Here is a 25,894-nt window from a genome sequence, read left to right on the forward strand (position 1 = left end):
AGGAGCACCAAGGACCCCTCCTTTCAATCTGGAGTTACAAAACTTCTCCTTTATTGACAGGATCTCCATCCAGTTCAAGAACTCCCTCTTCACGAGAGGATGGACCACATGCTAAAAAAGTTGCCCTTCTTGAAGAAGGAGGACAGCAAGGAGTCCCATCCACAAATTACGAATAATGACCCACGGCAGTGGAAGAGTCAGGAAGCTGACTTCTCTGGCTCCCACCCATCCACTTCTTCGGCCACTCAAAGAACCACGCAGGTCTTGCCCCTTCTTGTAAAGGGTTCGCCAGCTCCAGTAGACATGAGGAACAAGGTGCAGCCTCCAGCACTGGTGCTGCCCGATTTACTGCGCAGGACAACTGCCAGGACCCCTCCGAGGGCTCCTCAGGGGGAGATCAAGGCTGGCCTGAAGGAGCCCCCTCCCTTGCCAAGGAGGCCCGAGAGGGAAAGGGCTCCGGGGAGAAAACGCTCTCCAGTCGCCCTCCTGCCTTCGTATCCAGGTATAGACGCTACAGGGCTGGGCTACCTATGGAACCAGCCTTGTCCTATCACATCAGCCCACCCCACACAATCCATCCATCCATCCATCCATCCATCCATCCATCCATCCATCAATCAATCCATCAGGACAGAGCCAGAAGGGACCTTAGAGATCTTCCTTCTCCAGAGACCAATTGCATTAAGCAATAAGTTTCTCTTCCTACCTTCTAGTGCTTTGGAAAATAAGTTGACCCCCTCCTCTGTGTGCCAGCCCCTCAAATACTGGAAGACTGCTCTCATGTCACTAGTACACCCTTCCTTCCTTTTCCTAGACTACCCAAATCCAAATCCTGCAATCATCCTTCATCAGGTAGGGACGTTATGGTGCAGACTCCATCAGTCAAAGAGTTTCGACTGTGGGGTCTAGGAAGAGGGTCTTCTCTACCGTTGCCACTGTATTAGGGAACATCTTACCCTCAGAGGTGAGGAAAGACCCCTCCCTCTTAGCCTTTTTCAAAGGCTAGATTTAAATTATAAGATTACAACATCATGAAATTTCAAAGCAATAAAAAATTCCAATTCCATATATAAGATGGTTGTCTAAGGACAGGAAGATCAGGGCCTCGAGACTTTTGACATATTTGACCCCTCCCTCAGGCTCAGCCTGGTGATCCACTACGCACTCCTTGTCTCTCTCTGCTTTGAGAAGGCTTGTCCTGTCGAATTGCCCATCAATCTCTGTCTGTCTCTTCTTCTCAGAACTCTCGGACGAGTGCTTCAGAAACTTATGGGAGAGCAGGAAGCCATTGAAAGGCAGACCCGTCAAAGAAATCTTGGATCTGATGGACGAGAGAGAAATATTAGAGACCATCTTGGACCATCTTCGTCCTTTCCAGGTAAGCAGCTGGGTTTGTGTCGCGGTGGGCCCTGAGGTCCATCGTGGAGAGGGTCCAGAAGCCAGGGCTGCCTCGGTGGAGATCATTTATCCCAAAAGTAGACAAATGTAGTTATGGAGAATTTGCTGAACTATGGGGTCCTTGCTGGAAGGATCATGGAACGACCATGGAATGATCGCCTCAACCATTTTGGACTCCACCTCAACATCAAGACTGGGTACTTAGGGACTGTCACCACCCCTGGAATGCTTCAAATCAATGGAGAAAACCTAAAGAAGGTGGACATTTTTTGGTATCTGGGATCCCACCTCCAATGTCAATGGTGACATCAATGGCGAGGTGAGAGCAAAGGAGAATGCAGCCTGGATACGTTGGCGAGAACTCACCAGTGTGTTACTGGACAGACGAATGGCCACCCATCTTAAATCTAAGACCTACAAGACAACCATCCGCCCTGTTGCACTGTCTGGCACTGAATGCTGGGCAGCAACAACAGGGACCGGAAGCTCTCTGCATGCCACGGAAATGCGAAATGGTCCTGAGTGTGAGAAACAGTCCTTTTTTTTCAGTTGTAAACTACCCGTTATAACTTCGAACAGTCAGTAAATAAATGTTCTGACCCAAACACGACAAACCCTCTGAAGTGAACTCAAAGATTCCTTTATGAGGAGAGCCAGCAGCCCCGACAAAAAGTTTCTCTCTCACCGCAGGCTAACAAGTCCATCCGGCAGGGAGAAGAATCGTTGTCTGCCACATCTATTCATCTCCGCCCCCTGCTTCGCTAGCCATGGTGGCTCGTCTGTCCCAAGGACCGGCCCATAGATTTCCACTGCTCTCCTCTCCTCTGCCTTCTGTGTATCTGCACGTCAGGCACTGGACCCAGCTGCTCCTCCTCTTCCTCATCCACCTCCAGACCTGCAGTCTGTTGACTCACCATCTGAGGGCTGACGGATGGCCCAGGCTCCTCCTCTGTCTCTCTCTCTCTGCCAGCCCCATTCCCTCTTCCCCCTCGGAGCTCTCAGGTTGCCTTGATGCTGGCCCTGACTCCCACGCCTCCTCCTCCTCCTCCTCCTCCTCTGATTCGGCTGCTGGAGGGCCACAACAATAAATGGTGATAAATCAAGTTCTCACAATTTGTGGCAGAGATTTTCCAACCGTTCATCTCAAAACCTGCCTCAGCTCCAGCTGATACAATCCGGATAGTCCTTGTTACGTGCTTCGTGTCTGTCCCAGCTAGAAAAGTCAAGTTACTTATAATATGCATCCAGACACAGAAGGGCAACCAATCCTCCCCTTGGAAACACACAGAAAGCTGTTCCTTCCTCTGCTCCTTCACTTTCTCACAACTTCTTTTTTGTTGTTCTTGTTGTTGTTGGCAAAGCAGATTCCTTCAGACCACAAACTGCCCAGGAGGAAAACAAGCGCATTGCCGCCCATCGACCAGAAGCAAAGCACGTCCCAGGTCTTGTCTAAAGACAAGGTAAATATGCGGAGGTTTTACACTTTTAGGGCCGCAGTTATCTTAGATGCAACATCAGAAGAGGACAGCTTGCCATGGCCAACTCACCGTGGCTGCCCACGAGCCACAGCAGACTCACCGCGGGTTAATTCAACCATTCCGTTCTCTCCAATAATGTTAAAAATCATTTTAACATTTGTCATTTATGTTTCATTTGTCCCTCCTTTGAGGCCTCCTTTCTTTGACGCTTCTGTTCCACCATTTCCTCAATATTAGACAGACAATGATTAATAGAACTACAGACTTGGAAGGGGGCCTTGGAGGTCTTCTAGTCCAACCCCCTACTGAAGGAGGAAACCCTTTCCCATTTCAGGCAAATGGTTGTACAATCTCTTCTTAAAAGCTTCCAGTGATGCAACACCCACAACTTCTGGAGGCAAACTGTTCCACTGGTTAATTGTTCTCACTGTTTGGAAGTTTCTCCTTGGTTCTAGATTGGTTCTCTCCTTGATAAGTTTCCATCCATTGTTTCTTGTCTTGCCTTCGGGTGCTTTGGAGAATAGGCTGACCCCCTCCTCTTTTTGGCAACCCTGGAGGTATTGGAACCCTGCTATTAGTGTAACTCTTGTTCCCTGGTGAGTTGGCCACGGCAAGTAGGCCATGGCTAGTTGGCCATGGTTAGTTGGCCAAGCCAAGAGGGCCATGGCAAGTTGTCCCAATCCACCACGGAGAGCTAATGCATGTAAAAAGATGAAGCTGCCAGATCTCCACAGAAACCATAAAGGATCTCAGGACGGCCAAACAGAGAATCAGCAAAGGGCACCTATGGGGATGGGGGAAGGGGGGTTAAAGTAGCTTTTCAAGAAGAAGAAGAAAGTCAAAATGGCAATTATTGACTTATTAGATTCGTATGCTGCCCATCTCCCCGATCAGGTCACCCAGGACCAGTTTCCGTGTGCTTGACCACACGGAGTCCTTTTTTGATCATAATTTCTCCTATATTTCCTTTTCCTGGCCGTTTGGTGGAGCTCCCTAGGACTCACGGACTCTTTTTCCCACCTTCAGATTAGCCTCTACAAATATTATGGCGTTAAACTGCGAAACTCAACACAGAAGGACCTGGTGACGGAACAGCTCCAAAGCCTTCTAAGTTTTTCACTCCAGGAAGAAATAGACCGAGAGGTGAGTGGCAGTGGGATGCCTGCGGGGGCTGAGACCTCCATCTTTGTGGGGTCCTTGGGGCTCTCTGAGCTTGGATGTTTTCTTGCAGACGTTTAGTGACCCAACTAGGTCACCTCATCAGTGCCAGAAGAGAACAGGTTTTGCAGAATAGAGGTGAAGGGAGGAGGAGGAGGAGGAGGAGAATTGTGGGGTCCTTGGTGCTCTCTTAACTTGGTTGTTTTCCTGTAGATGTTTTATGACCCAGCTAGGTAACATCATCAGTGCTAGAAGAGAATGGGGGTTACAGAGAGGAGGAGGAGGAGGAGGACTGTGGGGTCCTTGGTGCTCTCTGTGCTTGGTTGTTTTGTTGCAGACATTTCATTACCCAGCTAGGTAATTTCATCAGTGCTAGAAGGGCCTGGGGTTTGCAGAGAGGAGGAGGAGCAGGAGGTGGAGAAGGGGAGGAGAAAGCGGAAGGTAAAGACAAAGGGTTAGGTGCAAATAAGAGCCTTGGTGGTGCAGCGGACTAAAGTGCTGTTAAGTAGCACTTAGCTGCCAGCTGCCGGCAATTACTGTGAGTTCAAATCTCACCAGGCTCAAGGTTGACTCAACCTTCCATCCTTCCGAGGTAGGTAAAATGGGGACCCGGATTGTGGGGGCAATAAGCTGACTTTGTATAAAAAAGAACACCGCTTGGGGGGGGCGAAAGCCCTACTAAGCAGGTCTATACAAAAGTATGAAGGCTATTGCTTAACGCATTGTAAGCCACCCTGAGTCTCCGGAGAAGGGCGGCATATAAATCGAACCAATAAATCAATAAATGTCCTAATTCACAAACATCACTTTGCCTAGGGAATCTCGGAATCCATTCGAATGGCATCCTTTTGCCACCTGCCTGAGATTCTGGTGGCCCTGGAGGAGGCTGGCCAGTTCAGGCAGACAAGAGGACCGCTTGCAGTAGAAGCCCCCATTGAGGTAAGACCAGGGATGGGGTTGCAAGGTCTGAAACTCAGTACAGAAGGAGGCTGGGGGATTCTGGGAAGGAAAGTCCAATGTGCTTAGAAGGACTTAGGCTCCAGGCTGTCAGGTCTCCTCAGATTGGTCATAGATCTCGTAGATGTAGGTGGTGCTGAAATTCTCCATCTCCATCTCCTGGAGAACTATTTTATAAGGCTAGAGAAGATTAGGAGCTGCCCCAACAAACACCTCGAGTAGACCCAAAGGTGCTTTTTCCAAAGGCCTGGGCTTGGTTTTTTCCTGAAGACATTTCGCTTCTCATCCAAAAAGCTTCTTCTCTTTTGACCAAAGTCAGACCTGAAGAAGCTTCTGGGATGAGAAGCGAAACCTCTTCAAGGAAAAACAAAGTCCAGTTGCCTTTGGAAAAAGCCCCTTTGGGGCAACCGTGACCTGGATGACTAAGAAGCTCCATCAGTTTCCATCCATTGCTTCTTGTCTTGTCTTCTGGTGCTTTGGGAAAGAGTTTGACCCCCTCGTCTTTGGACTGACAGGACTCACAGACTCTCTCCGAGAGATGGATTCGGACCACATTAATACTCTGCTATGGCCAGGCAGTCCTGGGAGCGCAAGTAGAGGACATGATGCCTTTCCTGGACAACATTGTCTCAGAAATACTCTATCAGTATTCCAGCATGAAAAAGGTAGGCAGGTTTCCACCCTCTACTTCTCTTAATGCTGAGTTTAATCACAAGAACAATTATAATCTGGAGTCCTTAGCTTGTTTGATTTCTTAAAGACATTTCATGACCCAACTAGCATGTTGTGGGAGAGGAGGAGGAGGAGGAGGAGGAGGAGAAGGAGGAGGAGGAGGAGGAGAATCTATGGTCTTGTTGCATTTATTATCCTCAAGGCAGCGCTCGTGCATTACACTCTTTCTTCCTTTCCACACAACAACTCTGTGACGTGTTTTGGATTGAGACTGGCCCCAACTCACCTAGCTGGCTCTCGTGCCTAGGGCGGGACTTGAACTCACAGTCTCCTGGTGATTGGCCCAAAGACAGTTGGCCTTTTTCCCTAAGGAGGACTAGAACTCACCATCTCCTGGTGATTGGCCCAAAGTCTCTCAGCTGCCTTTCATCCTAAAGTGGGACTAGAACCCAGAGTGTCCAGTGATGCTTTGATTGGGGGCCCCCAGAGTTCAACCAAAGACAATCGGCTACGTAAAGGTTTCAATAAATAAATACATCCTCTTCCTTCTGGTTTCTTTTCATTCCCACTGGGGTTTTCCAGGACGAAGGGCTGAAGAAAGCCTTCATGAGGTCCATCATCATGATCACCAAAGCTGTTGCCAACAGCAGGAGGCAAGACCTCGATTTGCCCCAGAAACAGGAACTGGTCACAAACATTGTTGTAAGTGGGGAGAGGGAGGGAGGCAGGTGCTCCTGGGCGTCTTTCTTTTTGGAAGTGAATTTGAACCGAATTGAATGCCAATCAATTGAGCCTGAAAGGTTTTGTTGCTAAGTGGGACATTTGTTAAGGGAATTCTGCCCATTGTACGACCTGTCTTGCCACCGTTGTTAGCCGAATCATTTTCGTTCAGTTAATCGCACGGCTGTTAAGGGAATCTGGCTTCCCAATTTTATATAGGTCATCAAGAGGCCACAGTTACCCACCCCTGACTTAAATCATGGTCACAGGACACTGCAAACTGCCATCAATGCAAGCTGGTGGCCAAGTGACTGAAATGGGGTCACAGGATCGCTGAGGAAGGGGCGCCTCTCGGAACTTGGCATCTGGGTCATAAGTAGTCCTGAAGAGATCCCTCAAAACTTTAAATGGTGGCTAAGTGACCAGTTGTAAGCTGGGGACTTCCTGTGTCAACCAGAAAAAGCGTAGGGCTGGGAAGAGGGCCAGCTGGATGGTGGCCATATCTCAGGTTCTTTCTTAGATGGGTTTCCTTCTCTTTTCAGGAAGTCATTGAAGATGAGCCCACGAAACCCTTGTCCATCGAAAATCTCCATCAAGCGATCATCACCATCACCTGCATGAGGTATGTACCTGCCGAGAGAGAGAGAGAGAGAGAGAGACAGAGAGAGAGACAGAGGAAGGAGGGAGGGAGAGAGAGAGAAATCCTGCATCCTGTTTTGGTCACCACAATATAAAAAAGATGTTGAGACTCTAGAAAGAGTGCAGGGAAGAGCAACCAGGATGATGAGGGGACTTCTGATATTTGAGGGGCTCTCACAGAGAGGAGGGGGTCACCTTCCTCTCCAAAGTAGCTGAGAGCATGATGAGAAGCGATGTATGGAAGCTTATCAAAGAGAGATCCAGGAGAAATTTCCTGACACCGAGAACAATCCATCAGTGGAACAGTTTGCCTCCAGAAGTTGGGGGTGCTCCATCCCTCGAGGTTTTCAAGAAAAGAGTGGACAACCATATGACTGGGATGGTTTAAGGACCATCAAGCAAGGGTTGGAGTAGAAGACCTCCGAGGTCCCTTTTAGCCTAATGAGTCTATGATCTTCTCACCCTCCTCCTCTTTTCTCGTCTTTCATCAGCCGTATGAAGCCCTCCTTGAACTCCGAGATGAGGTCTAAAGTGGTGAGAAAAAGCATCCAGAAGGTGTTTTCCTTGCCGGCTTACCTGGTGACAAAACTGAACGTGAACAGCCCAGGACAACCAGCTCAAACTCAGGTGAGCAGTCCAGATGGAGCCAAGCCACCTGAGATCCACCTGGAAATAAGCATGATTCAAAATCTCCTCCAAAACTCTGGATCCATCCATCGAGCCCAATGTCCTTTTGTTCCTCGTGTTCAGCCGAGAAAGCATTTCCTCCAACTCTGGAAGAAAAACCAGCCCTGCAAGACGGGCCGCTCCGTTGATTGCAGAAGGGTGGACTTCAACTCCCAGAAGTCTGTGGCTGGCTCAGGATTGTTGGGAGTTGCAGTCCACCAGTCGTCCTAAAAGGGCCATAAGTTCCCCAGCCCTGGATTTCTTCCTCTTTCTTCCTTTACACCACTTCTTCCTTTAGATATTCTTTTTCTCCTTCTAGGATTTTTATGACCAGATGGTGACCACCTGCAACACCATGCTCACCGCCTTGCTGTCCGAGGCTCCCAATTTGGATTCCCTGCAGGATGTCTTGACGGTAAAGAGTGATTCTTTCTCGGGGTTGGTCAGCCAGATGTTTAGGCTGGATTTGGCGATTCTGTCCAGCTGTCGAGTCCCTCCCAAGGACCCGGGATAGGCAAATGTGGCTGTTGGATGGACAATTCGTCCCATGGGACAATTCAACCATTCAATTTAACTCATTTCAATAGTTAAAAAATGATGGTCATTTTTGTCATTTACATTTGTTTTGTCCCTCCTCTGGCATCTTTTCACTAATGATTCTATTCCACTATTTCTCTGATATTCGTGTCTCTCTTGTCCCACGGCAAGGAGGAAGGGAGGAAGGGAGGGAGGAGATTATAATAAGAGTGAGGGAGGGTCTCAGGGAAGTCCACAGGTGCCCCTGACACGAGAGACGTTGAGCTGGCCACTCCCACCTCGGCCACGCCCCCCTCGAGGTCAAACACAACCTTGATTCGGCTCTCCATGAAATCGAGTTTGACACCCCTGTCATAGAGTCTCGCAGCTGTTCCAAGTAAAGCTGCCTTCTGCAATTGACCGATGCAGATTATGTCGATGCCGATGGGATTCATTTTAGCAACAGAAATTTTGGACTCATTGTGGTCATAAGTCGAGGACTACCTGTATTTGTGATGGTTGCAGCATCCTGGGGGGGGGTGTCACCTGAACACCATTGGCGAACTGCCCAACTGGCTTCCGACAAGCCAAAGTCTACGGGGAAAGCGAGATTCGGCTAATGACTGCATTATTCACTTAAGGACCACAGGGATTCGTTCAACCCTGGCAAAAAAAGGTCATAAAGCCAGTCACAACTCGCCTAACATCCACCTTGGTAAGCACCCCAAATTCTGGTCGTAAGTCAAGGACTACTTATACAGGAAGTCCTCGACATACAGCCATTCATTTAGGGACCGAGCTGGGATGCTGCAACCGTCATAAAGATGAGTCATTGGCCAAGTCTTCAAATTTTGATCACGTGACCATAGGGATGCTGCAATGGTCATAAGTGTGAAGAATGGTCGTAAGTCCCTTTTTCAGTGCCATTGTAACTTTGAATAGTGACTAAATACTAATAGCACTTAGACTTACATACCGCTTCACCGTGGTTTACAGCCCTCTCTAAATCTTCTCCTATCTGGGTCCTCATTTTACCGACCTGGTAAGGATGGAAAGCTGAGTCAACCTGGAGCCGATCAGGATGGAACTGCTGAACTTCTGGCAGTTGGCAGAATTAGCCTGCAATACTGCGTTCTAACCACTGTGCCACCACGGCTCTAAATGAACTGTTGTAAGACTAGTTGTATTCCAGAAATCTTCAATTGCTACTCTAGTTTTCAGTCTAAAATAGACCTCAATTGACCAATGTTTCAAATTTGTTGAGTTCCTTAGATTTTCTCCCCAGTCCTGGCAACTTCTGTGGCTCTTTCAACTGTGAATCACAAATTCTTCCTTTCCTCCTCCTCCTTTGTTTTTCCGGGCAGCACATTAATCCCTGGATTGAATCTCCCAAGGGACACGAGAGAGAGAGGGCCATCAAGAGCATCAGACACCTCCTGAAGTTCGTTTCTGAAAACGTCAATTTCGACGTAAGTCACCGTTTGGGATGCGAAGTGAGATGTTTTCAAAGAAAGGAAGAAAAAGAAGAAAGTCCTGCTGCCTTTTGGAAAAAGCATCTTTGGGATGTGACCAGGAGGATACAAGGAGTCCCGCTTGATGAAGGGGTTGGAGGAGAAAACCTCCACAGTCCCTTCCAGCAATTGAGGTTCTGGGATTCAAAGATTCTAAGATTCAGAGATTCAAAGATTGTATGATTTAGAAATTCAAAGATTCTATGATTCTAAGATTCTATTATTCAAAGATTCTAGGATTCCCTGATTTTATGAATCTATGACTATGATTCTAGTCTTCTAAGATTCAAATATTGGATAATTCTAAAATTCTAAGATTTTATGTTTCTAAAATTCTGTGATTCTAGAATTCTAAAAGGTAGGATTCTAGGATTCTATGGTGCTATGCTTCCTATGCTCTGATTTCAGCTGGCTGAAACCTTCATGAGCCCCCCTTCTCATCTTTCCCCTCCTTTTTGCTTCCTTTCATTAGACCACAGGTGACTTTTCTTTGCTGGGACAGCTGGTGGCTTTGCTGGGCCTGCACGTTGGCGACACCAGCAAAGAAGTTGGCCAGACATCCGCAGAGGCCGCCTACCACCTCCACCACCTCATCATGAGCAAAATGGGTGAGAAAGTTGGACTCCAAGGGCTGCCAGGAGCCCAGGGATGCGCACTGCCCATGAGAGCACTGGGTGGCACAGCTTGTGGCGTGACCAAGACCCCGGTCGTTTGCCTGGGCAGAGATGCCTGGAATTGGCCGTTGGTATTGGCACCTCTCAAGGCCAGGGGTCATTTGAAGACTGAGTTTCTCACGTTAAGTGGATCCGTTAGGCCAGTGGTCGGCAAACTCATTCGTCAACAGAGCCAAATATCAACAGTACAACGATTGAAATTTCTTTGGAGAGCCAAATTGGTTAAACTTAAACTAGATAGGTAGGTACATTGTTATTAACTTAATTAGGGTACTCCTAAACTGGCCTTTGCTAAGAACGTCCTCAATCTGATGGAGGTACGTTCGCTGAGGTCGACCCCTTCCATCTCTCCCATCCACACTCGTCCTTTATACTTCTTTTGTCTATCTCCTTTCGTTCATCCTCTTTATATGTCCAAACCATCACCTCGACACTACATCTTCTTTCACTCCACAACGTTCCCTAAAATTAACTTAATAAACTTTACTTAAAGTTTTAAGTCTTAGTTAAACTATAGGTACGTTGAATAAAACTTGATCTCATACTTAATAACGATATTATTTATTGATAAAATTAAATTTCTTACAATTGACCTTACAATATCCATAAAATTAAATCATGACAATGACTGACAAACACTAATGTGAACAATGGCCTTGCATCTCCTTGGAAAGTTTGAGTAAGTCAGGTTTGTATGTTGTTTTTAATTTTAGGCACGATTCCAGGTTCTCATCAATAAGACAACTTCTCAATTTACTCTTGATAAGGTTCATGCTTGAAAATGATTGTTCGCATAACTATGTAGACCCGAATAAGGAAAAAACAGCAAACGCTATTTTTTTCAGTTGATGATATGAGTCAGGAATACTATTCCAGGTGTTAAAAATCATCATATCTTCCTTCTCCGGGTCTTTCAAAGCAGACCACTTGTGCTGTGAACTAAGTTCACATTTATTTTTCTCCAATATTTCTGTATCAGCACAAAGACCTTCAAATTTCGTGCTCCACAATTCTTTGTTTTTGAAATCCAGCAATTGCATTTCAAAGTTGCCAATGTCAATATTAAAGGGAGAAAAATTTAATTCTGTTACAGTAGCATTAAGAGGCTTTTTAACAAAGGCTAACGTCGCTTTGCTGTTTCTGAATTCCTGAAACCTGTTGAGAAAAGCTTCCCTCATATTTAAAAGTGTTGTTTTGAAATAGCAAATGTCAATGTCAGAATTATTTTCTTGGCGATGTTTCAACAGGCTTGGAAAGTGAATCAAAGTTTCTCTTTCAAAATCTTGAGCAAAAAGAGATCATTGGTTTTCGAATGAAATAACTTCTTCTAACATCGAAAAAATGGTGTTTCCTTTCCCCTGTAGTTTACGATTAAGCTGATTTAGATGAGATGTAATGTCTACCATGAAATAAAATTTTTGGATCCACTGATCGTTCGTTAGTTCTGGATAGCGAATCCCCTTCTCATGGAGAAATGCTTTAATTTCTGTTAATAAGGAAGCGAAACGTTTCAAAACGTTTCCTCTTGATAACCAACGTACCTTGTTATGCAGCAGAAGATCGGCGTACTCGCTCTCCATTTCAACTAAAAATCCTTTAAATTGGCGATGATTAAGAGGTTTAGTTATAATGGAGTTGATAATCTTAATCACCAATTCCATAACTTTGCAAATTTCTTCTGGAAATGTCTGAGCACAAAGCGCTACTTGATGAATGATGCAATGGTAAGTAAGTACCTCGTGATTAATTTTTTCTTTCAAAATAGCAACAAACCCGTTTCTTACGCCGGTCATACTTTTCGCCCCGTCTGTTGAAATTAAGACAATTTTATTGAGTGGAATATGATATTTTTCAATGTACTCAATTACAGCATTGCCATGTCCTCTCCACGTGTTTGACCTTTGAGTGGCAATAATCCTAAAATTTCTTCTTTAGGACCTGTAGATGAAATAAATCGTACAAAAAGTGAAACTTGCGCTGTATCATTTATGTCACAAGACTCGTCAACTGCTATTGATAAAGCTGAAACCAATTTAAGATCTTCGACTTGCTGGTTGGTTATATTCGAAGACATTTTGACTGTTCTGTCTTTCACTGTTTTAGCAGACAATGGTAACTCTTTAATTTTTTTTAGAATATCGGCTTTGTTCTTAAAATCCCGAAATAGCTCTTCGGATGCATTTATAAAACAACTTTTTATGTATTCGCCATCTGTATATGGTTTTCCTCTCTTAGCAATCTTTTGACTAACCACAAAACTTGCAATATTAACATTGTTGGAAGATTGAATCCAGTAATTAAATACAGAACTTGATTTTTCTTGACTCTTCTGAAGTTCCTCAACTGCTTTCTTCCTTGCATCACCGACAGGATATTTACTACTAAATGACACGTGTTTAGTTTTAAAGTGTCTCTCCAAATTTGATTTCTTGTTATGCACCAATTTTTCCTGACAAATAAGACAGGTCGGAAGGCCATTTAAGTTTTGAACAAACGCGAAAGTCTCGGTCCATTCAACTTTAAATTCCTGGTTTTCGTCTTCCGTTTTTCTTTGCTTCTTCTTTGTAGCCATGTCAAACAGGGCACCTAAAAAAATGTTTCATTTTATAATAATAAAGCCACCAACACAAAATAATTACAATTCTTAAATTGATGACAAAAATACCTGTAGGATTTGCAGCTGGTTGGAAAAATACAGGTAACTTTATGCTCCGAGTAGTTACTTTTGTCACCCGTGCGTGATTTGCGGATGCGACTAGCACTAACCACTGCACAAGGAGATTGCTGACTGACTGGCTCACTCAACTCGTGCATGAATCGCGTGCGCCTCTCCCACGCTGCGTATCCCATGGCCCACCTGCGCCGCGTCTCCCATCTCCCGTTTCTCGCCCGCAAGACACCCCCACTTCTTCTAACGCCACTTCTTCAGAATAGACTCGCCCAGGCCGAAAACCGACTTCTGCGCATGGGCCACGAAGTTTCAATCACACTGTGTGTGCGCGCCCGCAGGTGGTATTTTGTGGAAGAGCCACACTCAAGGGGCCAAAGAGCCGCATGTGGCTCGCGAGCTGCAGTTTGCCGACCACAGAGTTAGGCTAGGCATCTGCCATCAGCCAGCCTGGGCTTGTGAGTCTTGGCACATGGATTGGGTCTTAGCGTGTTTTGCAAAGCCACCTTTTAGTCATTGGATGGCTGCATGTATTGCAGGAAGCCAGAAAACGGGTTAACCAAGTTACAGGTTGAGTGGGCATTGTTAAGGAAAGAGCTAAAGAGGGTTTATAATTGCAATACATTATTTGTTAATTTTATAGTTTCAACCCCATTTTACGTGTCTTCTAATTTTTAATTGGGAGCCGTCCACAATCGGTTGAAAGACAGGCACTTATATCAATGGTTTACCTAAAGAAAAGGATCGGTTAAATTTGGCTAGTTAAAAGCTTAACCCAGTGGCAACTTTAAGCCATGTGGATTTCAATGCCCAGAATTCCCCAGGCAGCACACAATCAATTCACAACCTAATGCTTCATTTGCACATCAGACCAAGGTAGTCTGGATTAAATCCGGTTTGATTCATTCATTCCTTTGTTCATTCGTTTGTTGGTTCATTCCTTCATTCCTTCATTTATGTAATTTGTCTCTTATGTAGCCCTATATTTCCCCTCCATTTACAGTCCCATCTATTGTGTTAACCTAGAAAAGGGGTTACAGGTAGTCCTTGACTTACAACAATTCATTTAGTGACCATTCAAAGTTTAACCGGCACTGAAAAAAAGTGACTTGTGATTGTCTTTCACACTTACGACCGTTGCAGCATCCCCATGCTCACGGGATCAAAATCTGGACACTTGGCCATTGACTCCGATTTATGACGGTCGCAGTGTCCCAGGGTCATGTGATCCCTTTTGTGACCTTCTGCCAAACAAAGTCAATGGGGAAGACGGATTCACTTAACAACCGGGTTGCTAACTTAACTGCTGCGGCAATTCACTTAACCACGTTGGCAAGAAAAAAAATCGCAACATGAGGCAAAACTCGCTTCATAACTGTCTTGCTTAGGACTCAATGGTGGCCGTAAGTCGAGGACTGCCTGTAATTGGACCACTAAAGAGGTCATTGTACCTGTTTCGTTCCTGATCAGTGAGATAAGAGAAAGGGGGGGCAGAGAAAGAGGGAGCGAGGGGGGAGGAGGAGGACTGGTGTCTCTGAGCTTTGTTGTTTTCTTGTGAAGGTTTCATGACCCAACTAGGTAACGAGAAAACCACCGAGCCCAGAGAGCACCAGGGACCCCTCAGGTCAGCCCTGAGCTACAGAGCTTCTCTTCTGTTGGAACGACTAAACCGGCCGTCAGACGAAGGATCTTCAGAAGTTCCGAATGCCAAAATCTGACCTTCTCTTGTTTTCCTCCCTCCAAAGCCAAAGAAATGGATGAGAAACCTAGAAACAAGAAGGGGAAGGTCGTCAGTTGGCTGAGGGAAGACTTCTCCTTTTCGGGCCCAACAATATTTTATAATAACGTCTCCAAAATGGCTACGGTACGTTTTCGTTCAGCATTTTGCCTGGCTTCTTATTGACCTTCCTTTCTCTCCTCCTCTTGACCTGGAGATACTCAAAAAAGTCAATATCACAGTGGGGACGGCAGGCTCCAAAGGCCAGAGGGTGGATATCCATCCCCACAATGTCTAGGAGCAGGCAATCTCGGCTGCCATGTTGGCTTCTTTCACCCACATCCTAATATCACGTGGTGGATGTCATGGAATACGGCCTGCCTCTCTACATGGGGTGCTGTCCCCAGATACGGGTCAAAGTCTCTGGCTTGTCAAAACCCTGATGCATCTCTTCATGGTCTCCTTTTCTTCTTTCCGATAGGCCTTTGGCGAGCATCTGAGCCCGTCACAAATAAACGACCTGATCTTAAAAGCCTTGGCAGCTCTGACACACCTGGACAAAAACATTTCACACACTGCGGGACTCCTGCTCAATTCGTTCTTGGAAGAATGTGGGATGGAAATGGAGGAGGTAAGAAAATGGCAGGGTTTGGAGCAAAAGGGATAGAGGAGATTTTGTAGAAAAGAAAGATGAGAATGGGTGAGACCTTGTTGACTTGGTGACAACACTTCGGCTGGATTTAAGAAGGCTAGGGTTGGATGGAGACCACCAGGTAATCTTAGGGCTGTTGAGAAAGTTGGTCATCCCTTGGATTTCTCTTTTGCCATAGCTGCCCATGATCCTCAAGGAGATCTACCGACGTCTCCCGAAGATCTTGGACCCTGCCACCAAACAACAAATGCTAAAGGCAGTGTGTCACCTGGCGTCCAAACGGGTGAACAAAGTCGTGGATATTCTCCTCGAGTGCTCGGTGGCGTGCGATGGGTAAGAAGAACCTCAAGGAGATGTGCCTCCTGTTTTCTTGTACTCTACAGAGATTCTCAACCATTTGCGATAGGGGTGAATATCTGTAGCTTGGGGTGGGCAGGTCATGTGCTGATTGGGGGGGAGGTTGCATTGGGTTGGTTGAGGGCCAGTGCAGTCGCTGGTTGGCTGTGCAGTCGATCTGAATTCTGAGAGCTTCCTAGGCTGGTTGTCTCCACCATCCAGGTCATGATTGTCCCAAAGGTGCTTTTCCAAAAGGCAGCTGGACCTCCTTGGTTTTTTAACTTTCTTGGTCGCCAACTGTAGAAACAATGCAGAGACTCTGAAAGAGTGCAGAGAAGAGCAACGAAGATGATTAGTGAACCGGAGCCTAAAACATATGAAGAAGAGTTGCAGGAATTGGGTCTCTCTAGTTCAATGAAAGGAAGGATTGAGGGGGGACAGGATAGCAATGTTCTGATATCTGAGGGGCTGCCACAAAGAGGAGGGGGTCAACCTATTTTCCAAACCACCTGAGGGCAGGCAAGAAGCAAAGGATGGAGACGAATCAAAGAGAGAAGCAACCTACAATGTGCAGAACTTTCCTAGCAGCGCAAACAATTAACCAGTGGAACAACTTGCCTCCAGAAGTTGTGGGTGCACCATCACTGGAGGTTTTCAAGAAGAGATTGGACAGCCATTTGTCTGAAATGGGATAAGATTTCCTGCCTGAGAAGCGGTTTGGAGTACAAGACCTCCAAGGCAGGGGTGAAATCCTCTGGTTTGGTCTGGTTCGCCCGAACCGATAGGAATAATTGCTACTGTTTGCCCGAACTGGTAGTAAAAAAAACGCTTTAAAAAATACGACAATCAGCTGTGCCGGGCAATGTCGGAACCTTTTTGTAATTTCTAATTTCAGCATTTTTTTTACTACCAGTCAGCTGTGAGAAAATCAGCTGTGCCTGATTGTCTGTGAGGTTCCTGTTTGTTGCAGGGGCCATTTTGTGTAAAGTCCAGCTGCTTCTGCATTGTATGTGAGTCAGTTGTGTAGCTTTTGTGTTACTTTTGTGTAAAGTGTGATCGTTTGCTTTTGAGCTCTCTGTGATTCAGTGAGGTTCTGCATTGTGTGTGAATCAGTTGTGCAGCCACGCCCACCCGGACACATAACCACCAAGCCACGGCCGCCTGGTCATATGACCACCAAGAAACGGCCACCCGGTCACATGCCCACCAACCAACGCCCACAGAACCGGTTGGGAACATTTTTGAATTTCACCACTGCTCCAAGGTCCCTTCCAACTCGGTCATTCTGTGAAAAGCACCTTTGGGTTAATTCTGTAGACACACTGCTCCTAGAAACATCCCCTCCCTTGACCAGTTCTGGGTTCTCTGGCACTTCCGGTGGCGCAGAGGCCCTCCTTTGAATGGCTACTAGACAAACGGTTGCAAGTCGAGAACTACCTGTAGCTATATTTTTGTCCACGCCTTAAAGCAGTTGATTTGGCCATCGGTTCTCTAACCCTTTCTTCCGTTGTGGGGGTTAATCTATCTGGAATGGCCGTCTCTTTGAAAATGGGGAAAGAATCTGATTTTTTTCCCCAATCCATTTTTCCACCTGCACAGAAGTGCTAGGGAGCTGTGGAGGGCGCTGGCTGCAGACCCCTATGCTAACCTGAAGATCATGAAGCCCCTCCTCAAAAGGCTTGATGACCAAGGCCCCAGCACCGAAGCTATTGGGAGGAGATGCATCATGCCCATTGCGGTAAGCCCTCAACCGGTGGCTCTCCTTTCCATAGATCTGCAGGTGGGCCAGGCCTGAGGAAAGGGGGAAGGGGCTGAGCAGAAGAGTCACCCTCGGGGGTCTCCTCATCAGGAGCAGGCACGCCCTGGCTGGAGGGAGGCAGAGGGCAAACTGGTGGGGGCTGAAATCGGAGCAAAATTTGATGTAAGCCCCCCTTCCCCCCAAAATGCCCCATTGAAAGTAGAGGCATCTGTGGGCTTCCTCACCAGAACAGCTTTGATATTCATCCATCCATCCACCCATTCATCCATCCAGCCAGCCAGCCAGCTCTATCATCTATCCACCCATCCATCCATCGGTTCATCTTTTCATTAATCCATTCATTCATGTATCCGTTCATTGATTTATTCGTTTATTCATACATTCCTTCATTTATTCATTCCTTTACTCATCCAATCATTCATAATTCAATTGATTCCTTTATTCATTTCTTACGTTATTTCTTACAGAAATAACTAAAAAAGAGTTTGATTTAAGAAAATACATGATAGGAACCAACAAAGGCAAACACCCAACGGAGTACTTTGTGTCATATCTTATTTTAAATATTCTTAATCTGTATTTTTATTATGTGTTATATTGTTTTATTACATTGTTGTAAACTTCCCAGTGTCAGATTGCTCAGATGGCCGGTGGAGAAATTTAATTAATTAAGACCAATAGATTTGTAGTCCAGGTTTGAACTGTGGGGTCCTTGGTGCTTACTGAGCTTGGTGGTTTTCTTGCAGATGTTTCCCGACCCAACCAGTCTAACCCTACCTCTAAGCCTAACTCTTCCAGCACTGATGATGTTACCTAGCTGGGTCATGAAACATCTGCAACCAAAAAACACATGCTCAGACAGCACCCAGGGCCCCTCCAAGGACCCCTAAGAGGTGGAGAGTCAAGAGCCCACTTAGGAATGAAGACAAACAGAGAAACGTGAGGTTACCGATCTCTTTGTCCCCAGTTCTGTCTCACTTGCGCTACTCGTTGTCTCCCTTTTGTCCTGTATCTACACCCCACTGGCCTCTCAAAGTCTGGAGGGGGTGTAGAATGGGAGTTTCAGCAGTCCCACTTCTAGCAACCTTTGGCTCTGTGTCTCAGACATGGACATTCCTGGCCCAGGTTTCATGGACATGAGGATTTTTTTCTTTCTCTGGGTACAATGAGAATGTATCTGCCGAACAAAACTCTGCATTGGCGACAAGAAGGGCATCCAGCCAGGAAAGCCTCAGCTCCATTCAGTTGCCCAGACTCCACCCCGCAAGGGATTAGGGGGTCGTTAAAAGAAGAAATAGATGATGATGATGAATCTAAGTAACCTGATGAGCCCGAGCTGACTCTCCTCTCCTCCTGTTTCTAGGCCACCAATGCGCTCTCCTTCCTCCTCTCGCTTCCTGAGGCAGCAACCATTGTCCAGCATAAGTTCTCCAGCCTGCTCCTGGCGCTCGTGACGCACATCTATTTTCTGCTGGGAGCAGGCAAGGGTGGGTCAGAACTGACCTACCATCTGGGGTAAGGAATCTCCTGGGCCCAATCTGGATCCTTTCTCCATTTCTGCAAAGCTCAGGAAACAGTCGTTAAGTGAACTTTGTCCCATTTTGCAACCTTTCTTGCCAGAGTGGTTAAGTGAATCATTGCACTGGTTAAGTCCCATGGTCGTTAAGTGAATCTGGCTTCCCCGTTGACTTTGCTTGTCAGAAGGTCCCAAAAGGGGATCGCGTGACTCTGAGACACTGCGACCGTCATAAATATGGGTCAGTTGCCGAGAGTCTGAATTCTGACCACATGACCATAGGGCTACTGTAACGGTTGGAAGTGCAGGGGGATCAGCTGAATGATTGGCACCAACTCTTCTGCCTTTGTTTCATTTAGCAACGCAGTCAAAGCCGTCAAACACCTCATCTTGCGCACCGGCTATCAGGAGGAGTTCAAGGACTTAGATATGGTTCAATGTTGGGCGATGCTGATGAGTCCTGAAAGTGTGTTTGAAGGCATTTTCCACCTGGTCCGGTAAGAAATTAAAAGTCAAAAGAGCTTGGCTACGAGGGGCAGTGGGTGAGAGAGGGAGGGGAGGCAGAGGGAGAGGAGGAAGAAGAGGAGGCAGAGAGATAGGGGGAAGGGGAGAGAGAGGGAAGGGGAGAGGGAGAGAAAGAGGGAGAGAAAGAGGGAGAGAGACACACAGAAGGCAAAAGTGTGAGAGAGGAAAGATTAGAGGGGAGGAGAGGGAGGGGAGAGGGAGAGGGAGAAAGAGAGAGGGAGGGTGAGAGAGAGAGGAAGGGGAGAGGGAGAGAGGGAGGGTGAGAAATTCTCTAAATGGAGTAATTCATTGAGTAATTCATTTATCGATCATTCAGCTCATGATTTCTCTAGCTTGGTGATTTTCTTCTCCCTAACCAGCAAATCTTGTCTGATCTCTCCATATTTATTCTCTTAGGATCTTGTTCAACTACTCAAAACATGAGCTGAAGGTCATGTTCCGACAGGCCGAGACCTACGTGCGCCACCCCGATTTAAGACACAAAACCATTGGGATGGTTTTCTTTTCGGAGGTGAGGAGACCTTGAGATGCACCCCAACCTTCTGGAGCTCAAGGAAAGTTGCCCAGGGTTCAACAGAACTTTATGGTTAGAAACTAGAAGTTGTGGGTTCTCCATCACTGGAGGTCTTGAAGAAGAAACCAGACAGCCATTTGTCTGACATGGTAGAGGGTCTCCTGCTTCACCAGGGGGTTGGGCTAGAAGACCTCCAAGGTCTCCTGGTATTCTGTTAATCAGTGGAATGGCTTCCCTCCAGAAGTTGTGGGAGGGAGGGAGGGAGGGAGGGAGGGAGGGAGGGAGGAAGGAAGGAAGGAAGGAAGGAAGGAAGGAAGGAAGGAAGGAAGGAGATTGAGGGAGGGAGGATGGGAGAAAGGGAGGAAGGAAGACTCAATGACCCCAAATTCCTTTTACTTTCTGCATTATTTTTTGTATTCTTGCAACTATCATTTACACTACCTATCAGACAGTCACAAAAGGGATGACGTAACCTCGAAACACTGCGACCGTCATCTATATATATATATTTATATGCTGCCATTCTCCCGAGGGACTCAGGGCGGCTTACAAAAACAATATCCAATACAAATCACAATAAATTAAAATCAACAACCCAATTAAAACAATTTAAAATTATAACAATGTACACCCATAACGGATCAGTTAAGTTGACGAAAGAGCCACATCTTCAACTCAAATATGGACCGGCAAGTACCCAAATTTTGATCACATGACCATGAGGATGCTACCATGGTCATAATTCTGAAAAATAGACGTATCTCTTTTGTCAATGCCGTTGTGACTTTCAGCGGTTACTAACCGAGGACTGTGTTTATTTTCTTTTTCTCTCCCCATAATGGCTGAAAGTGGCATCTTTAGTAGAGGCTCTCAGGGAAGTTCCCTTCCTTGGCTTGGCTAATGCTCCATATCTCCACTCTTTTTCTTCAGCTGCTGTTTCACCCGGAAATTTGCCAATTCTTTGTCATCCAAGACATCCTCAAGGTGCTGAAGGAATGGATGACACAGCCATATCCGCTGATACAGACTTTCAGCGTTAGAGGACTGGGGAACCTCATCCAACACCCGTTTGAGGTAAGAGATGGGGGGCAGGAAGGGAGTGGCTTCCAAGGTAGTAGCAGGTGTGTGACCTCGCTCTCTGGGAAGTCTACAAGGCTGGGAAGGATAGAAGAAGGAGAAGAAGAAGGCAACCAGCAGAAAGAGGACAGCTAGAGTGGTGTCTCTTCTCCAAAGATGGCTGCAACCCTGGAAGATCTGAAGGTGCAAGTAGAGGCCAGATCCTCTTGGAGGACATTTGTCTGAAATGGTATAGGGGTTCTGGCTTGAGCCGGGAGTTGGACTAGAAGATCTCCAAGATCCCTTCCATCTTTGTGATTCTGTTAAGGACCAGGGGAGACCTGAGAGCAGTCTTCCAATATTTGAAGGGCTGCCCCAAAGAAGAGGGGGTCAACCTATTATCCAAACCCCTGAAAGGAGAACGAGAAGCAGCAGATGGGAACTAATGAAGGAGAGAATCAACCTGGAACTAAGGAGAAATTTCCTGACCCTGAGAACAATTCATCCTTGGAACGACTTCCCTCCAGAAGTTATGGGTGCTCCATCACTGGAGCTTTTCAAGAAGAGTTTAGATAACCATTTGTCCAGCAGAGTCTAGGGTCTCCTGCTTGAGCAGGGGGTTGGACTAGAAGACCTCCAAGTTCCTTTTCAACCCTCTTCTTCTATGCTCTGTGGCCTTCTCTTGCGTTTGTCATGATCGCTGTGAGACTCAGAGAACTCCAGTGACCATGTTTAATTGCTCGTTTCTTTCCCTGCTTCCTCCAGAAGAACATCTTGGAACCCCTCTTGATGCCAGTGCTAAACTGCGCTTGTCACGAAGAGAAGACCTTGGCAAAAGAAGCTATAAGGACCCTGCATTTCCTCCTCAGGAACCTCGATATCAAAACCCATGCGGTGAAGGCAGTCAACCTCATTCCGCTCCTTCTAAAACATTTTCATGATGTAAGTCAACCAAATCATAACAAACTGGTTTTCCACCACTCCCTCCCTTCCTTCCTCCCTCTCTCCCCCTCTTCCCTCCCTCTCTCCCTCTCTTTCTCCCCCTCGTCACTCCCTTCCTCCCTCTCTCTCTCTCTCTCTTTCTCTCTCTCTCTCTCCCTCCTCCCTCCCTCCTTCCCTCCCTCCCTCCTGCACTCCCTTTCATTCTCCCTCTCCCTCTATCTCTCTCTTTCTCCCATAAAGATGGGAGAAAGTCCAGAAGGAGCTGCTAAGATTGAACAACTCTGGTCTAGATCAGGATTTCTCAACCTTGGCAACTTTAAGAGGTGAGGACTTCAACTCCCAGAACTCTCCAGCCAGCATACTGGAGTTGGGCTCCCCATCTTTGGGGCAACCATGACCTGGATGATTGACCATCTCCATGGACATTGAACTGGGAATAGGTGTGCTCTGAACTTGTGTGTTCTCCTGCAAACTTCAAGAAACTTCTGCATGGCTATTCTGCTATTGGAGGGACTAACCTGTCTCTCTTCCTTCGTAGGACGACATCGAACTGAGGAATACCTCCATCACCATTTTTGGCATGCTCCTGAAAGGACTGAAGGAGATACGGAACAGTAATATGGCCGAAAACATCCTGAACAGCCTTATTCCCCTATTCATACAACTGTCAAATGATCGGACGAAAGAGGTGAGTTGAAGGGCTGGCTAACCTGAGCTCCTGCTCTGATCATGCTACCTTCACAGAGACCACTCTGTACCCCCATCTTCACTCAGAGCAACGTGGTTGTACCACGTGGACACTCTGGAGAATGCAAAGAGATTCTGGACAATCCTGAAGTTGTGGGGTCCTTGGTGCTCCCTGAACTTGGTTGTTTCCTTGAAGACTTGTTTCATGACCCAACTAGGTGACAGGATCTCCCTCTTTCCTCCCTCGGCCAGGTCTCCAGGAAGACCCTCGACTCCTGCGTGTCCTTTATGAACTGGGGGGGCTTTCCCAGCAACTTGTTTGACTATGAAATGTACACCAGTCTCCATAGCATGTACTCCAACATCTGCTACGTGGTTGTAAGTAGGAGCCAAGCTGGCCTGTTTTCTTCCAGATTAGAGTATACTAACCGTTTATTTCTTTATTTTGCCCTGCCTTTCTTATTTTTATAAATAGTTCAAGATGGTGGGCATCCCTAATACTTCTTCTTTTCTTCACAACAACCCTGTGAGGTGGGTTGCCCTGAGAGAGAGGGACTGCACCAAAGTCACCCAGCTGGCCATCGTGACTAAGGAGGGACTAGAACTCCCAAAGTCACCCAGCTGGCTTTCATGCCTAAGGCAGGACCAAAACTCACCATTCCCTGCTCATTGGCCCAAAGTCACCCAGTCCGCTTGCTTGCCCAAGGGGGGACTAGAACTCACCGTCTCCTGGTAATTAGCCAAAATCACCCATCCAGCTTTCATGCCAAAGGCGGGACTAGAACTCTCAAAGTCACCCAGCTCACTATCATGATGAAGGCGGGACTAGAACTCACCGGTTCCTGGTTTCTTGCCTGAGGCGTTAAGCACTAGACTCAACTGACTACAGGGATTCTTCTTGGGTTTTTGCTCTCTCGGGAACAGCAGAGGTTCCATGCAACCATGAGGACTAGAAACCTTGCTGGTTTGTGGGTTTGAGGCTTGGAAATGGCAGTTTGTGGGAAAAGGAAATTAGGACGTGGGGGGGGCAAAATATTAATGCATTTATAAGTTTAGAAGCCATTTCCTTATCATTTTTCTTTCCCTTTTCTTTTTCTATTTTCTTTTTTCACTATCTGCTATTTTTCTTTATTTTCCTTTATGCTTTTAATTTGGATAAAACTGTCTCTAATAACATAAATATCAATTAGTATAGTAAAGTATAGCATAGTATAATAATGTCACAGTTTAGTACAGTACAGTAAGTTGTTGAGGACACGAGGACTAGAAACCTAACCAAGAAAGCAGCCCCTTGGTAAAAAAAAAAAAAAAATTAAAAAAGGAAGCTCTATACTTCAGCCCTGTGAGGTGGGTTGCCCTGAGAGAGAGGGACTGCACCAAAGTCACCCAGCTGGCCATCATGACTAAGGAGGGACTAGAACTCCCAAAGTCACCCAGCTGGCTTTGACCAAGAAAGCAGCCCCTTGGTTAAAAAAAAAAATTTAAAAAAGGAAGCTCTCTAGTTCATTGGCTTGTTTGTTGCCTTGTTTTCCCCAGATGAATAAATGCAAGCAAAACCTTCCTGCGATGTTGGATCAGATGCTGGGATTCCTGAGGAGCCGGAACTCTTCCCATCGCGAGGCAGCTGCCCTCTTAATTGGTAATCACCAATGCCAACTCTGGAAGGAGGGCAGGAAAACCCAAGACAGGCGGGCGGCCTTATCACCAAAAGAATCTATGCCGAATTAAGCCATGTCGCTTAATCAGACTGGAAGCTGCTCTTATACCGGGTGGCTTCTCCGGAACTGCTACGATCGCGCAACAGTTTCTCAGGCAGTTCCTGCCCTCTTTCTTAAGGGTATCGCTGCCGTTGTTAAGTTAGTCACATGGTTGTTAAGTGAATCTGGCTTCCTCCCGGATTTGGCTCATCCGAAGTGATCTTTGACCCCCAAGACACTGTAAGCGTCATAAATACGAGTCGGTTTGCCAAGCATCCGGATTTTGATCTTGATGTGGCAACACTTCTAAGTGTGAAAAGCAGTCGTAAGTCACTTTTTTCAGTGCCATTGTAACTTTGAATGGTCACTAAATGAACTGTTAGAAGTTGAGGACTACCTGACCTGTATCCCTCTCTCTTGTATAGGCAAACCCACAGCCGTGTTTTTTTCTCTGGAAATATTTCCAGCTGGCCTCCCATTCTAGTATTAACTGGATTCAAGGCTGCTTAGATTTTTTTCCAAGATGATGGTTGTTTGCACAGTCCTAGAACATAAAGTAATAGAGTTGGAAGGGACCTTAGAGGTCTTCTAGTCCAACCCCCTGCTAAAGCAGGAGACCCGATTCCATTTCAGACCAGTGGCTGTCCAATCTCTTCGTTAATCTCTTCTTGAAAGCCTCCAGTGAGACCTGGAGACAAAAACATAGGAAGATCGGCTACCCCTAGTCCTTCTTATTATTAGACAGACCCAATCCCTGGAACCATCCCGTAAAGTCCCAAAGCGACTCTTCCAAGTGGAAACCAGTGAATTGCGCGTTTTTTTCCTGAATCAGTCGATTTAGCCGTCTCTGTTAACCCCACCAACGTTTTCTTTTTACGTGCCCAGGCTGCTGCGCGCAATACATGCAACCGGAAGTGGTGACTTCAAAACAAATGAAAGAAGTTTTCCTGGGTGAGTTTCAAAGTTCCCTCGCTTGAAACAAGGAGTTTTTCTCCAGAAGCTCTTTCGCTGATCAGGGCTGGTTCTCAGGGTTGATCCCGGAAATCCTTTGTTTTTTGGATTCGTTTCAGGTCTCCAGGATCTGCAAGGCGATTCCGAAGCCTCAGTGGCTCAGGCTGCAGCTGACTCAATGCAAGAAATCTTTCGGCAGTGTGGCCATCTGATCAAGCCGGGTCTTGTTAGTAGTCAACTCCCCTCCAAAGTCATCAGGAGGATCTCCGATACCAAGCAATAATAGTTTCATAGTTTCATAGTTTTCATTATTGTCATGGCACCTCATAGAATGAAATTAAGTGCCATCCTCACTGTATATTATACTTTTTAAAAACCCTATAAAAATAAAACAAAAACACACTTCCTTCACATTGTATGCAATTGAATTAAAAAACCCTGGTATTGTATTAATATTGCACTGTACGTAGAATTGTATAGTTACT

General features: G+C 46.3%; 1 protein-coding gene across 1 annotated transcript; it reads left to right on the top strand.

The window, feature by feature from the left end:
- The first annotated feature begins 66 nt into the window (after positions 1–66).
- LOC139322231 (maestro heat-like repeat family member 5) lies at positions 67–25,692 on the top strand. Its single transcript, XM_070951256.1, has 26 exons — positions 67–502; positions 1,242–1,378; positions 2,763–2,858; positions 3,903–4,019; positions 4,851–4,973; positions 5,507–5,656; positions 6,246–6,365; positions 6,926–7,005; positions 7,514–7,649; positions 8,008–8,103; positions 9,569–9,673; positions 10,188–10,323; positions 14,803–14,921; positions 15,256–15,405; positions 15,605–15,759; positions 17,362–17,500; positions 18,885–19,036; positions 19,397–19,534; positions 19,959–20,073; positions 21,007–21,150; positions 21,898–22,074; positions 22,613–22,762; positions 23,014–23,139; positions 24,298–24,400; positions 25,344–25,409; positions 25,529–25,692. The coding sequence occupies exons 1-26, from the start codon at positions 100–102 to the stop codon at positions 25,690–25,692; spliced, it is 3,597 nt and encodes a 1,198-aa protein (XP_070807357.1). The 5' UTR covers positions 67–99.
- The last annotated feature ends 202 nt before the right edge of the window (positions 25,693–25,894 follow it).

Source organism: Pituophis catenifer, unplaced genomic scaffold (assembly GCF_029215685.1).
Source record: "Pituophis catenifer annectens isolate HBS135680 unplaced genomic scaffold, rPitCat1.0.hap2 SCAF_10, whole genome shotgun sequence".
NCBI classification, from domain to species: domain Eukaryota; kingdom Metazoa; phylum Chordata; class Lepidosauria; order Squamata; family Colubridae; genus Pituophis; species Pituophis catenifer.

What these genes read in the sequence shown, in the direction of transcription:
- LOC139322231 (XM_070951256.1), top strand. Translation starts at nt 100, where the DNA reads ATGGACCACATGCTAAAAAAGTTGCCCTTCTTGAAGAAGGAGGACAGC. An exon ending in GGCATTTTCCACCTGGTCCG is followed by an intron (nt 19,535 to 19,958) that starts GTAAGAAATTAA and finishes TTATTCTCTTAG; the next exon opens with GATCTTGTTCAACTACTCAA. An exon ending in TCATCCAACACCCGTTTGAG is followed by an intron (nt 21,151 to 21,897) that starts GTAAGAGATGGG and finishes TGCTTCCTCCAG; the next exon opens with AAGAACATCTTGGAACCCCT.